The sequence below is a fragment of the Etheostoma cragini genome, chromosome 4 (assembly GCF_013103735.1).
Source record: "Etheostoma cragini isolate CJK2018 chromosome 4, CSU_Ecrag_1.0, whole genome shotgun sequence".
In the NCBI taxonomy this organism is placed as follows: domain Eukaryota; kingdom Metazoa; phylum Chordata; class Actinopteri; order Perciformes; family Percidae; genus Etheostoma; species Etheostoma cragini.
Genome location: NC_048410.1, coordinates 4684314 through 4697448, shown reverse-complemented (window position 1 = coordinate 4697448; position 13135 = coordinate 4684314). Strand labels below are relative to the sequence as shown.

Below are 13135 nucleotides of genomic sequence, written 5' to 3'. Positions count from 1 at the left end.
TTATCAATGTCTTCTGTCAAAGGTTTACGTTGAAATTTAATAGCCAAAACTCATGTTTTCATTGACTTCTGGACTGGTTCTGGATAACTATGACCTATGCGTTCAAGATAACTAATGGATTTCAGTATTCTGTTAAATTATCTCATAGATTAATGCTTTGAAATTAGACCACAATTAGCCTTATGAGATAAAACCCATGATTAACCAGATCAAATTCAATGGAGGCTCAATCGGTTTGATGTTTTGTTGTGTAGACTCTTCATCGCATCAAGTAGCGCAAACACGGGCATGCATAGCAGCTGAAGAAGAACTCAGTTCAAAATAGAGATCTGAGGCTGAATGGAAAGTGTGACAGCAATTCTAGCAGCCCTAAAGTCAACCAGACGGAGATCTGAGCTTTTTGTTTTTGCTTTGTTTTATTGCTCTGGCTGGCTCACTGAAGCGGTTTGAAAAGTGTTAGGACTATTACTGGAAACTCAAGTCAGTTGTTCCACATAGTCAGGTCATCCTGATCTCCCTCACAGTCACACTGCCTGGATAATAAAAGATGACATTAAAATCCTCGATCTGGCTCAGGAAGCCTAAGCCGAGGAGTGACGGAGACGCAAAAAAATAAAAATAAAAACTAAAGCAGGTTACTAGTCACGATTCCCTCTTTGACAGTGATTTAAGGAAGAAATATGTCACGACAAATCTGCATCAGACACTTCTCATCATGGAAATTTGGATTTGTGAAATAGTGCTAGTAACGGATGAAATGCATTGAGTGTTCCAGGTTCATGGTATTGGGAATGCTGGTTCACTAGCAAGGCTTCAAAAAGGAACAGAGCCATCATACATGTCATTACCTGGGCTTTTCCTTCATCGACAATTCAAAATATCCCCTGTGAGAGAGGTTGGAAAGGCAATACATATCACCAAGTCTGATAACAATTGATCACTGACCTCATGTTAGGCCCTCAGAGAGTTTCAGTGGCAGTCTGCAAGTTGCCCACCTCTCACAGCTAATCCTACTTGTGATGCTCTGTTTCATATTGCCATGAGTGTATTTAAGTTCTCCCACCCAACAATCCTGCTCTCTGCTTGACTGGACCCAATGAATGAGCCTTTTAGAAGAAAAAAAAGAAGCTTTCCAACAAACCACATCATCCACAAAATGTAGTTTCTTCTTCTTCAGGCCTGCTCTTTCTCTTATGTCAGTGGTTTCCGGAACAATTCCCGTATCTTTTATGCACATTCAAGGCGTTTTACGACAAAGGACTTTATTCAATCGGTTAACATTAGTAGAGCTAATACACTTAACGTATATATCTCAGTGGTAGGCCTGGGACTCAGTCAAACCAACTATGATAATCAACTGTGCTACTGGCCCAGCAAGCTTCTGTATACCAGCATGAGCGATTTCCCCATTTCCCCGCATCGGTGCTTTTGATGCACAATTTACCAGTCTACCGGAACACATTTCACTGGGAACTGAGCCCATAACAAACAAAAAAATGAAACCACCAAGAAATAAAAGGCCAAAGAAATACATAAATGAGAGTAAAAGAGTAAAGTCTTTGAAATATGTCACATGCACGTGCAGATGTGGGAAAAAAAGAAACTTCAGTACCAAAAATAGGGAGTTCAGAGGTAAAATATGAAAAAAATTAAAATAAAGTAGGACAACATCCAAGAAAGGTGCCCATTCATCCACATTACTTTATGTAACACTGTCAGCAGTGTGTGCCCAATCAAAAGCTCCTCCTCCTGTTCTTGGACAGATTTTATAACTTAGCCTGATTACAGTGGGACACTCCCATCTGCTGATCCCAGCAGCAGAGCAACCACCATGCACTAATTCAATTTATTAACTGACTTATGAACTCCTGTATTCTTTATGATGTTGATAATTGGTCATTAAAGGAGGCATTAGGTTTTTGAATTTGAACCATAAAACACCGTTAAACAAGGGGTTTATGACCCTTTTCTTCAATATGAGCCTGGCTTAGAGACATTATTAACCAGTGACCATCAGAAATCCTACATATTGTATCACTGTAGGTGGATGGGAACTAAGGTCAAATATGTCTCATCATCCCAGTGTGCAGAATCCACAAAACATTTTCAAAAGGACTTTTAGCCTTCCCAAATGTTGATACTCATATTCACTGTCTTCCACAACACACACAAGTGCAACTGTGGTACCAGTAACTCTTCTACTGCATATCCATGATTCTAATGTGTTACGATTGTCTGGGGAAAAGGGGGAACATTTGATGACAGAAAACCTCAAACGAGCGTGCTGCGAGGAGGCAATTTAACTAGAACCTGGCTCTAGTTGTGTACAGTAGTGCAGTAAATATTTGGCCCTCCCCCATTTGACTGCCAGCTGGCCAGAGGCACAGCTGACATCCATGTCTCAAAGCAGACAGTGAAGAAGCAAACTTGTGAGCACTGCAGGACTCCTGAAAACTTGATTTCCAAGCAGTAGGCCTACAATCCTCAGATAAATCCTCAAAAAAGTTAGACTTTAATCTGGGGTGTTCTAAAAAACTATCCAAACAATATGGAGGTCCAGTAAACTGAGATACCAAGTCCCTGAGAGCAAGCAAAATATCTTGAGAAATATATCAAAAAGTTATATTAAGACCCTGAAACAGTTGTATAGATTAGATGGACCAAACTAGGCTACTGTATATGTTTAGGGAGAAAATTTAGACCCCTGACTGGGTCTACACTATCAGAATGTAGCCTACTTTCTGGAATCATATAGAAGTAGGCTAGTCCTTCAGGTGTCTTTTTTAATTTTATATTGCAGGTTTCCCCTCAGTGACGGGGAGAAAGTAACTGTGGATTCGAAGGTGGGGAAAGTTACAAGTGCTCCCTGAAAGTATAAACAGCTTACCTTGCAGGAGAAAGCCACGGTCTTGGTTAGGGAATCGATCCTCTCGCTGTACTCTGTGAATTTCTTCTGATATTTCAGAGCTGTCATTTGCAGCTCGGTGTGCACGGCGGAAAGTTGTGCCAGGAGTGACTTCTCTCTCTTGTTGGCTTTAATAGTCTGCTTCTTGAACTCTCTATCCAGGCTGATCATTTTGCAGTGCAGCGCGCTGTTGTGCGCCTTCAGGGCTCTCATACAGCAGTGGCTGTTTAATATCTGCTCTCTACGAGTGAGCATCAATCCGCAACCGCTCTCGCACATCCCCACCGGTCTGTAGTCGCAAGTCTCCCGCATATGAGCATCCATGTCCCGGAGGCTAAGCACCTCGTTGCATCCTTTATTCCTGCACTTCTCCGGGGAGTAGTCGCACATCTCGGCGTGCTCGGCCAGATGCTGCAGCTTCACCACCGCATCGCAGCCCCTCGCGTGGTTGTCACATTTGATCTCCAGCTTCAGGATGAGGTTTTTCAAAGGCAGGACGTGGTTCAGCTCTTTGGTTGAGATCCGCTGACATTTGACGGGGCAGCTGCTCTGCTGGACGACCCAGGGCAGCACGCAGCCTGAGCAGAAGACGTGACCGCACGGAGTCGTCAGCGGGTCTTCCAGGACTTTATTGCACAAGTTGCATTTAAAATCCGGGTCCACGGTCCCCTTGAAGCGGTCCAGCTCGAATCCCATGTTTTTCAAAGTCCTAATCCAAACTTGTCGATTCCCCACCCCCGCAGATCTGAGTTTTTAGATGGTCATCAGAGGAGCGCTCACAGACCGAGTACAAGTACAAGCTCCCCTCAATGTCTAAACTCTTCTAATTGACCGAGACTTTTGGTGCCTTCAGGTGCGCCTCGTAAACCTGCAATTTCAAAGTTTACAAAGTTTTAAGCCTAAAACGTAGTTACTTTAGTTAACTTTTTAAGTAGAAACAATCTTGCTGTGGAACTGCAAAATGAAAGTGATAAAATCTGGATTAAGATTATTGTTGTTGGAGGCTATGGCACCTAAACGTCACACCTTAAAAATAGATATGTAAAGCTACAAAAATGCCAAACTTGTGAGCCTATTCTCTGTTGATAACACCACAGACGTGCCCTTTGTCATGAAAATATGAAATGTAAACTCTCATGCGCTAGTCACGTGACCTAAACCGGCAACGACAATGATTCTTACAGTCAGTGAAGGCAGCAGTTTTAAAGGAAAAGGAATTCTCTACCGTAACTACACTGTTACCTGCGCATATGAGGTTGAGAGACAGGCATGACTAAATATTTTGTTTTGTTTTAAAAGAGGTAATTTATCTTATGCATCTTCTTGTAACCACTGTACACAACATGGTTTCATTTATTGATTTGAAATATGGACTGATTATAACTTTTTTAGACTAATATGATACATTATATTGCCTACTTGACCTAGGTGGCCCTATTGGTTTTCATACATAGTCTAGAATTTAGATGCAGCCTACATACTGTATAGGGATACTAATTTAGATTAAATATAATATGGAGCCCTATATCTATATTCCTCATCTGAACATTTCTAAGTGACAAACTGCCAAATTCCATACGTAAATGTAAGCTGACATGACAGTTACGTAGATGTTTAGAACACGGCGGGTGAGCGTTCAGGCATGCACAACCCTTGTGAAAACAAGCAACTTTGGAAGGACATCACGAGTACAACCACAAGCAAGACTTTCAAGTTACAACACACTATAAGGAGGAGATTAGATAAAAGTTGGGAAAATCAACACAGACACAATGTGTGGTTTCAAAATGAATATTTGAGACACCACCATGAGAGTCTTGTTTGAACACACCTCTCACCACACTCCTTATGTAAAGAAAGCAAGGTATTACACACGTTATCACTTTGCCAATTGAGTGATTTTTCAATCCCAGCAGGAGGCCCTTCACTGACTGTATTTGAATTGTAAATGAAACGCCAGTGGGCACACTGGATGTGCTCAGTGAAGGAAAAGAATAGCCTCCGCTGCTTAGGCAGGAGCTCACAGCCTGTTGGTTGTGACCCTGACTTGATTAGATACCCATTCCAACCGGTTGCCTCCTCTTTCGTAAATCCAGTTTTATGCTATGCCATGCTCAATAAAAACTTTCCATATGTGCATTATCCAAAACTAAAAACAAGGGCTTATCAAAGACTTCATGGATAAAGTGTGACAGAGAAAGTCTGATCTTCCAGGTAATCCTACACTGATGTTATGGGTTGTCTTAGATGGAGTGGAAGAAAAACTCCCTGTGCAGTCACCTCAAAGGACCTTGCACTGTGTATATATACAGCCTGTTTCATAGGCCATACTCACTGTACAATTACATACTTTTCTTAGCAGGTACTCTTTAGGTCATTGCTTGGTTTAAAAAGAAAAACAACTTAAGAGAGTCAAATGGGAACAAATGGGCAGAAAAAAATGGATAAAAAATGAGAAAGAGAGCTTATGTTTTCCTTTAACACCCGTTTCTTTGGACCAGTTTAAAACATTAATCGGAGTTATTTCATGCTGATGAACATCAGCTGTACACGGTCATGTACAATTTCACAGTTCGGAGCTCAAGCTTGATAACTAATCGAGCACTTTTGTTAAGGGTACCTTGGCAGTATCATCCTGGAATATTGTGCTCAACAATGCAGAATCAAACCAGCTGCCCACCAGCTACAACCAGCCTCTTGACCTCTGGGCCAACCCATTGCCTGTGATTTATCATTCCTGTCCAGGAACAAGCAACCTGCCTGTCTGTGTATGACTGTTTACTGTGAGAGTGCCTCACTCTGAGAAATGTTTGCTCTCAAAATGGAGGGAAAATAAATAAGCAGTTGTTTTTATAGACTGGTGTCGGAGTCAGAGCAAGCGTGAAGCTATATGAGCGACTGAAGCTTTTGGATTTTTCGTGGTACAGTATGTTAAACGAACTGATATGCTATCTTCCGGGCTGGTCTGTTTAGGAATGTTTTCCACAAAGCTGGGTGAGGTGGCAACAGCAGGGGGCTTAGACAAATCCCTGTTGGGTCCCAAAAGACAGACAACATCCCAGAAGAGATAAGAGTTAATCCCAGTCCTCCAACCTAAACTGTGAGTGAAGGATCAGGACAGACTGGACTGAAATGCCCCCCCCCCCCATGACTTGCAAGTCAAAATAGCATTTTATGATCATTTCCATGTTTTAGCTGCGTGAAACCAGCTGATTCTGGTTTAAAGGAGTAGTTCGACATTTTAAGTTTGACATTTTTGGAAAGTCTTTGCAAATGAAAATGTATTTGCCTGTGACTTCTTGTGAGTTTTTTTATTCTACGGATTAAAAAAACAAGATGTAACGTGTAATTAGTGAGCTGTAAAAGTTTTGGTAGGCATTTAGTTACCTCTGTACTGAGCCAGGTTAGCCATGTCCATGTTCATCCAGTCTCATACTAAGTGAAACTAATAGCCTGGTGGCTGTAGCTTCATATTTAGCGTACAAACAGGAGAGTGATTTCAATCTAATCTTAAGTAGCTCTTGAAAAGAAAGCAGGTACGCCTGTTTCCCCACGCCTATTTCTATATAACTATTCCTTTAAGAAAAAATCAGCAAACACTTTGCTTTCTTTTAAAATATCTGTCCCATAATTGATGCGCAATAAATGTGCAAAGTAATACATTCTTTGATTGACATGAACAGAGTGGTCCTGGGTTTTTCCTTTGTTGAACCCTCTTACTTGAAGCCTTTGTTGTAAGGCAACAGAGGGATCGAGTTTTCAGCATGTGTGATGAGGGTGTTTTGTATATGCCTTTGGAGTTGTGCCATTTAGTAATCATCACCACTCTTCTTTAGATATGTCAAAGACATGAGGGCCATGTGGGGAACTGCAAAGATGAGTTATTGCTGTTTGGGATGCCTTTTAATGTTGCGCTGAAACATGATGTACTTACAAAAGGAATACACTATCCATCTCGCTGTGGTTTCCCATGCGCCTGCAAGTCCCTTGGGAGTCAGTAATATTGTAAAAACTGAAGTCTAGCCCCCAAGTGATTTATACGCCAATGGTATGGTTTGTTTTTCTTGCAAACATCAGTAACTTATTGTGCTTTTCACGGGGGGAATTGGAGTTTTGTGGCTCCAGCGCTTTGAGTGAATGAGTAACTTTAAGCACTGTTTGAAAAGATTTCAGGGTGACCTTATGGACTGGTTATGGTTGTGGCGGGAACCATCAAGGCTACACTGGTCTTCTAGCACGCCACTGACATATGGTGTGAACCAAATAACCACTCCGGCCCTGTCGGTCTGTTATGACAGAGAACAGCAGCTCAACCGTCACAACATCCTCACAGGCATAAACATGTTAATGTGCAATTGGTGTTGCACAACACAAGTGTCAGCTGCGGTGTTGCTAAAATAGTATTCAAGTATGACTCTCCAAATTTATTGAAAACACGCCGTGCCACACAAGCAATGTCTCACTTAGTGCAATTGTTAATCAAATGCAGAAAAAACAGAAATAGATCCACAGAGATAGTGATGTGCATAATATTTGCCGTTGCTTAACAGATCTTTATCACAAACTGCTGATGTGTACATGAAGGAAAGCCAATACCTGTTTTGCTTTGTTTCTCACAGCAGGCTGTTCTGAGTTCTCACTGGGAGGTTAGAAACAGGATGTTGGTCCGTGGAACCCAGGTTTACCCAACAGCAAAACTGCACAAGAGAGAAAATCCTCATTTTATATGAACTAAGTCAAAGTCTCAGAACAAAGTCTGACCTAAATCTGCAGTCACACACAGTAGCTAATTAAATCGTCATGGCAGAGATGTGCAAACAGAATATTCAGACAACGTGCCTTTGCCCTGGCTGAAATGCCCTTCTGGACCAAAGAAAAACTATAATTATTATCCTTACAAGTTTTCTTAGTGTTTCCACTACTACTGCTGCTGTTAGTGCTAATATTAAAACAATCATTAAGAGAAAGCCTGCTCTCTTCACCTTTCTTTCTTGGTTATTACATGAATGAGAATGTAAGTCTGCTATTATTATGGACAAGATCTTTAGTGAGACGTTATGGTTTGCTATGGTTGCTTTGCATGTCTGCCTGAGACTACTTTATGACTCTTCGATGCCAAGCAAAATAATAATAGTTGATGTAACCGTGTACCAAAAGACTTTCCCAGGATGAGATTAAAAAAAATAAAAATTGTGAAAATACCTAATTTGAATTGGTACCTGCCTGGAGCTACTGCAACAACTTATATCTAATAATGAGTGTGTAAAGATTTGGGGGGAATTCCCATTGTGTTGAAACTATCTGTCTGTAGTAGCTCATAGTTGCTTAACACTGTTCTAAAAGCTAATTATTGACTGTTGTAATGTAGCTTCATAAATAAACTACAATAACAGACAGAAATGAAGAAACCCCTTTTTACAAAGCAGCAGGAGACTCATTATGACTGAAATGTTGAGCCTCATACCAGCACTTCTTAAAGTTTATTTCCATAACAATCTGTGTCTTCACTAGATACATTAAAGCCTATTTTGTAAATTATATAGGGCTGAACTACTGTATGTGGTGATACTATTCTGCTGAATACATTCTGAAAGGAATTGTTGCACAAAGGGAAACCCTGGTGTAAGGAGATTAATGAGTTCTATGTACCAAACGGATATAATACATTTTAGTGTTTAGTTTTCTGGCCTGCAACAAAAATATTTGGCCCCCTGGTGAAAGCTTAAGATTTTCATTTCACAGTTTATAGCAAACGTTTCATGATTTTTCATAAAACTGCAATGTACGTACAAGGATCATGTAAATCCTGATAAATATGACCTGGTGATATCATCTTAAACTGCCCTCACATGAAGAGAAGCATGCGCACTGAACCATAAAGTGGATCCTTGTTGCTGTGTGGAAACCAATAACTATCAAAGCGTCTTTCTTACTCTAACAGAACATACATTTCTGTAAATGTTATGAGACCTTTTTACCAAATTAGTATTTACACAAGCTGCTGTAACTCTGTTGGGAAAAATGGCATCTGCTCTTGAGTACCCTTAGGTACACTTCCCCATTTCTTCTGTGATGTGAGCCAAATCAACAAGTGAAAAGTAAATATTTTGTCCTCCGCAAATTTGAGGTGTGCTACCTTTTCAGCTTTTTTGGAACAAACTCATTGAATTACCAATACAGTTAAATAATTTTTTATTTTTTATTTAAAGCATTTAAAAGAAATAAACAATCACAAATAGAAGAATGACTTCCACCATGTAAAATGTTTGCCCATAAATGAAGAATGCTGAGGAAAAAATAGAATATTATTGCTAACTTAATGTACAACATTACATGTTATATTCTCAAGCAATTATAGTGTGTAATCATGTGTTTCCCTGGTAAATATACCTGAACATACAGTAACTTCAGACTGAGATCTGCAAAAGATCTTGTACAACGCCTTCAGCCTTTTTCAGATGGACTAGCATAATGCATTAGTTACAGAGGTTTCCAAAGCACAAGTGTGTTATATTAGGAACAGATGAGTCCCTCTGCAGGGGGGACGAGGGGAAGAAGGCACTTGAGAAGTTCCTTTCTGCAGCCTGTGAAGCACTGCTGATTTTCTGGAAGCTCTGTTCCCACTGGGTCGGGTCCATAAATAACATTCAAAGTATACTTGGCACATCCTACCTTGGCTTATTAGAGAAGAAAAAACACTTACACATAGAAGTTAAAAGATAAACCATGGATATGATTTCAGATCCAAATAAAGCACATTTAACATGTCATACATTTCACCAATCAAAGATTGTATTTTTAAATTTGAATTATGCAGGCCCCAAGGATACACATGTCGGTACATCAATACAGGTCCTGATCTTATCTTAAGCGTCACCATCAGGTCAACTTTTCTACTTTACTTTTTACTTTTTTATTGATGGGCCGTGCATCTGGATGCAGCCACACAGCCCTTCTGCCAAGTTGCACATTGGCCACTCGTGGTACTGCAATATAAAATCCCTTGCAGAATGCCACAAGCATTTCCCCATAGACTGCCATTATAAAAAAGACACTTGTAAAACTGTTAACAGATCAGCTAAAACTGAAAAGAAGGTCAGTTATCAGTCTTTGTATTATGAACTTTTGTACCATGAATTTTCATATCGTTATATGCAAAACTTTCCCGGAGCCTAGAGAAGATTTCTTTTATATGGGAGTGACTTCATCCCAATGTAAAGTCTATGGGCTGAGCAGGCAGTGTCAAAAAAAGAAAAACTGATGCACGTGTGCAGGGTGCCGCACAACGCAGAAGCAAACTAGGAAGTGAAGAAAATGTGCTGCGAGAGAATCTTTTATTCAAATGTATGGGCACCTTGGAGTCCAGTATCCATTTCTTATAAGACATTCATCATGCAGACACAGACAGCGTAGTATGATCAATACGAGCGTGCATATTCACTATCAATTGTTATAAGAGAATTATCACCTACATCCACTGCCTAAAAGTCCCCTAAAACAAACAATTACGGCAGGTTTAAATAAATTATATCTGGCATGTATTTTCTGACACTGCTCAGTGACTAATCTATTGGTTTGAAGAAGCTGTTGTAACACCTGAAGCAGGGTAACAGCACGACTGCAGCTGCAGATAAAAGCCGCTATGATGAAAGATTCTTGATAATGAGAACAGCGACCATGAGCCAGAAAGCTGTGACTATAGCGTCAACAGGTCATCAAACTGACATAGTTCACACTTTCTCATGCATGGTTGATGAACATGTGCATGATTCATTTCACTTTTGAGAATTGGACCACCACTGATTGTTTTCACACTTACACACCAACCCCCAAAATCTGACATTGAAACTACTGACTTTTTTTTAGATTTAACTAATTACGGTCATAGGAAACGTCATGTGAGTAACCTATGACAACACATGTTTTTCAAAATCCTAAAAGCAGGCTAAAGGGTTAAAAACTGAGAGTGGACTGAGAGTGGATCGGTTACTTCAGCTGACCCAGCGAGGGTTTCATGAGTTCCTGCAGAGAGTGAAGCCAGATTGCAACTCAACCGAAACAGAGGATCTGAGGGTGCAAAGGAAGTTGCATTTCAGTGCCACTCGTTCACAAAGTCTCTAGGCTAGGTGTTCAGTGACCACTCTGCCTCCATTTGTGTCACATCGATGTGGCTGATGAACATGACAGTATATCCCCTCTGTACAGCAGTCGGAGTCGACAGGATAGGACACATGCAGATGCTTTTCTATTTTAGCTCCGACATGCAGTTTTAATACATCTTCAGCAAACATAGACAATTTTGAATATAGTTATGGAGCACTGTCAACATTTCTCTGCTTTTATTATACAAGTCTGCAAGCAGCTCATTAGATTACTTATATTTGAATATGGTGATGGTAATGCATACTAATGTAACAAGACTGATGCTGGATATAAACACAGACTGGAAGCTGTTGTTATTATAACTGAGATATGAAATCTCTCAGCTGCAAAAATCACATTTATTTCTGACTGTATATTAAAACCTGTTCAGTAACACTTGAAAATATATGTTTTTCTCGCCTAAATTTTTACCCTTAAAAAAGTGCTGCAGTTTCCACATGCTTTGGCCCTCTGGGATGATCCTGAGTTCATTGGGAAGTTAACACTCTCAACTTGTTGTTTCTAGTGGAAGTGTGACACTAGGCCTTAATGACACAGGGCTACAGAGGTTAGAACACAGAATTTCTATTTCCGTCCAAGTAAATCATCTGAAAAATTAATAAAAAGCACTACTGTAAGCATATTATAGGGGCTATATACTAAAATAGTACCCTAGCCTCATGTCTCAACTTAGAACAGAAAAAATCCAGAAAAAAATGACTTATAAAATGGATTTTGTATGAATGTATTTCTACAGATGTGTCTGTGCGTTTGACTTATTTCTTATTTCTAAAAAAGCCAAAAAAGTGCTAAATACAAAACTTCTGAAATACAAAAACACATCCACATCAGTCACAGATATGTCTGAAAGAAGTACATACATAGATTGATAGAAATAAGTAATCATAATTTTATGAAATGGTGAAATGCCATCAGAAGTCCATATTTCTGCCTTCAAACTGCTGTAAGAGAACACAGGAATAGTTTTTGTTTGCCATGTTTGGTATCAATCAACTCGTCTTCTTATTGGCTACACAGGGATGCCAGGTTTATGACCTTATCTTCTAATTTGTGGGCTCCACTGTCAATCTTTCCCACGTGGGCCCAATGGGGAGTGTGAGATTTCATTTGCTTAGCTTGGGGGTATCTTGAGATACACTGATCCTATTGGCTGGGAACAACGTTCATTGCAAACTGCACAAGCCAGAGAATGTAACGCTGTCATTGGTTTTGCTGTACCGTGCCCAGGGAAAAAGATACACCTTAGGGTGTTTTCGATGAAGGAAACTAAGGTTTTGGGCGATCTTTCACCGCTGTGATTAAAGACACGAGGAGACAGGTAGGAAACACACACTCGATTAGACTCAAATCTTTCTGTGTTTCTTTACTTCAGAACATGATTATCACCGTTGTGAGTCACCTTATTGCTTCGTGTGTGGGCTCGATGGAATCAGGGGACTTTAAGCTTTCAAATGATGTATGGCATGAGCGTGATTATGACGGTTTAATGCTTACAATTTAGGAAAGAAGTCAGCACTTCCGAAAAACGGCGAGTTTAAGTCCCGTGCACGGGAACCGTCCGCCCAAGGGCTGTTTTGGTTTGAGTTCACTTCACGTTTGTCACATCTCCAAATTGTAAAATACAATATCGTTCAAAATAGACGAGCGTCAAGATTGATCTTGAGATACTTTTTTTTTTTTAATTGAGATTTCCATAGAGGAGAAAAGGAAATGAGGGAAACAGCAGGAAATGTTCCCCCTGCTGGTGTCTTTTGCTCGGTGAATCTCACATGGATACAAGTTTGAAGTTTTGTTTTACAAATAAATGAATGATTTACAGTGGGTGATCTGTGCTGCCTGCATGATCTGTCATGCGCAAGATGTTCGCACATGTGCAGATGATCATCCTTTTATTAAGGATTTGTGGTACTGCACGATCTGTTCCACGCTTCCGGTCACTGGAGGTCTGCTGCTAGCCTCCACCAGGAAGCGAACGTTAGTTTAGCTGAGGTTATCACGCCGTGTATCACCCATATCATTAACATGTCCATAGAGCAAGGACGCCTTCCCAATGATTTTCGGCTTGCC

At 40.3% G+C, this 13135-nt stretch overlaps 1 protein-coding gene and 1 long non-coding RNA gene across 3 annotated transcripts in view; one reads left to right on the top strand and one right to left on the bottom strand.

The window, feature by feature from the left end:
- pdzrn3b (PDZ domain containing RING finger 3b) overlaps window positions 1–3702 on the bottom strand; it is a 92358-nt gene extending 88656 nt beyond the window's left edge. The window contains exon 1 of one of the 2 annotated variants that reach the window (XM_034869680.1): window positions 2888–3702. In XM_034869680.1, the coding sequence (XP_034725571.1) occupies window positions 2888–3601 (714 nt within the window). In that variant the 5' untranslated portion in view covers window positions 3602–3702. The remainder of the gene's footprint in view (window positions 1–2887) is intronic. The other variant, XM_034869679.1, reaches the window with a different exon arrangement.
- Window positions 1–13135, top strand: part of LOC117943515 — a 31729-nt gene that overhangs the window by 17061 nt on the left and 1533 nt on the right. The window lies entirely within an intron of this gene.